Here is a 1,923-nt window from a genome sequence, read left to right as displayed (position 1 = left end):
AGTCAGCATAATGGTCACCTCCCAAATAGTATAAATACTGGCAATTGCTCATGTTCAGGGCATATATGAACTCCTGGATGGGGCAGCTTTAATTAGCACGAGGCCGCATTGATATGTAAATAGCGTATTGTATTTAAATTTGAGCCCAGACGTATTGAGGGCGACAGTCATGTAATCCAGACGGAGAATGGCTGCATATGCCGGGCATGTCAATTTGCTGAGTGAAGGCTGATAATCACATTTCTGTATAGGTAATAAGCTAGTATATTTCGTGTACCAGTTGGTTATAACAAAAATTAGTATCATATTAAATATATTAAATGTATAAACTTTGAAAGTTACATGAATTTGAAGAGCAGAGCTTCGAAATCTAGCTAAGTCAGGTGATGTGAAATTCTGCTGCGTGACCCCCTCTGCGTGGTAGAATTATATTCATAAAACATTGAATTGAACAGATATCATGGGCAGCCAACCACGATTTATCTCCCCACAATATGCACAGACTTGCTGACACAAAGATTCAGATTGGCGAGGCTGAAATCACTCCTACATCCACAATCAAGAATTTGGGTGTTCATTTTGATTCTGCAATGACCATGTCTGATCATGTAACATCTGTGTGCAAGTCAATCAATTTCATCTTATGGAACTTGTCGAAAATACGTCGTTACATCACTAAGGAGGCATGCTCCAATGCCATGCGGGCGCTCGTCCTCTCCAAGCTAGATTACGCAAATGCGCTTCTAAGTTGTTGTAGAGGAAAGGATACCACCAGGCTTCAACGCCTTCAGAACAGAGCTGCCCGTATCATTTTCCAGGTTCCCCGTCGACACTCATCGTCACCGTTGCTTAACTCTTTACACTGGCTTCCAGTTGACAAACGTATCCAATTCAAAGTTCTTCTTCATATCTACAAGACATTGAATGGTCTATCACCGATCTACCTTGAAGAATGCGTTCAAACCCACAAACCGTCACGGGACGGTCTACGCTCATCAAAAGATCAGTGCCGCCTTACCATTCCAAGATCTCAGAAATGTATCGGTGATGGCTCCTTCAGTGTCTTCGGCTCACGCCTCTGGAATAACATACCACTCTCAATAAGATCTTCTCCATCTGTTGACATTTTCAAACGCTCGCTCAAGACACATTTGTATTAATCTGTTGTTTTTTGTGTGTAGTTTTTAATATTGCTTGTTGCATAAGACCATGTAGTGTTTAAGTTCTTATTTTGTAAAGCGCAATGAACATGTTTGGTATTGCGCTATAGTAAGCGCCGTATAGTATTATTATTATTATTATTATCAGCATTTAAAATACCGTAAACGTTCGCCTAATGGCGCTATGGAGCACATGGAAATGAGAGAGCGCCATCCCTGTAAAAGCCGACTATTATCACTGATCATTAAGGGTACGTGTAGTTAAAGGGTGAAACCTATCGACACATACAATTGAATACCTGAGTGGAAGAAGGGCCCAACTCCATTTTTTTACAAAAATGAGTTTGACCCAGCATTTTATTGCCCCAACAGACTGTTCTTCATTGTGTGTGAAAGATGAGTCAAAATCCACTCTCAATACTCTTCCATGTACATTTAATCATGGTTTTTATGGAAGAAAGGCCCAACTCCCATGGAGTTGGGCCCTTCTTCCACAAATATTGGAATATAAGACAAATTTTGTTCACCCATGAAATCTGCTTTTCACTACAATAAACTTTCTTGCTAACATATTACATGCTTCTACTTGTGCAATTAATGGATAATTATCAAATTTCTGTGGCTATTTATAACACATCTGCTCACGGAACTGGCACTTGCAGTATATTAGTGGAAGAAAGGCCCAACTCCAGCTCGTATTAAGACCTGTACCGTTGCCATGGAAACATCATATGTAATTTCGAATGTATGTAGTATTGTACGT

The 1,923-nt window shown here is 40.0% G+C and overlaps 1 protein-coding gene across 1 annotated transcript; it reads left to right on the top strand.

The window, feature by feature from the left end:
- Nucleotides 1–494: 494 nt before the first annotated feature.
- Nucleotides 495–1,160, top strand: LOC140165595 (uncharacterized). Its single transcript, XM_072188878.1, has one exon. The coding sequence runs from the start codon at nt 495–497 to the stop codon at nt 1,158–1,160; it is 666 nt and encodes a 221-aa protein (XP_072044979.1).
- Nucleotides 1,161–1,923: the final 763 nt, after the last annotated feature.

Source organism: Amphiura filiformis, chromosome 12 (assembly GCF_039555335.1).
Source record: "Amphiura filiformis chromosome 12, Afil_fr2py, whole genome shotgun sequence".
Taxonomy (NCBI): Eukaryota; Metazoa; Echinodermata; class Ophiuroidea; order Amphilepidida; family Amphiuridae; genus Amphiura; species Amphiura filiformis.
The sequence above is the reverse complement of the archived record's forward strand: the minus strand, read 5'-3'. Positions and strand labels throughout refer to the sequence as shown.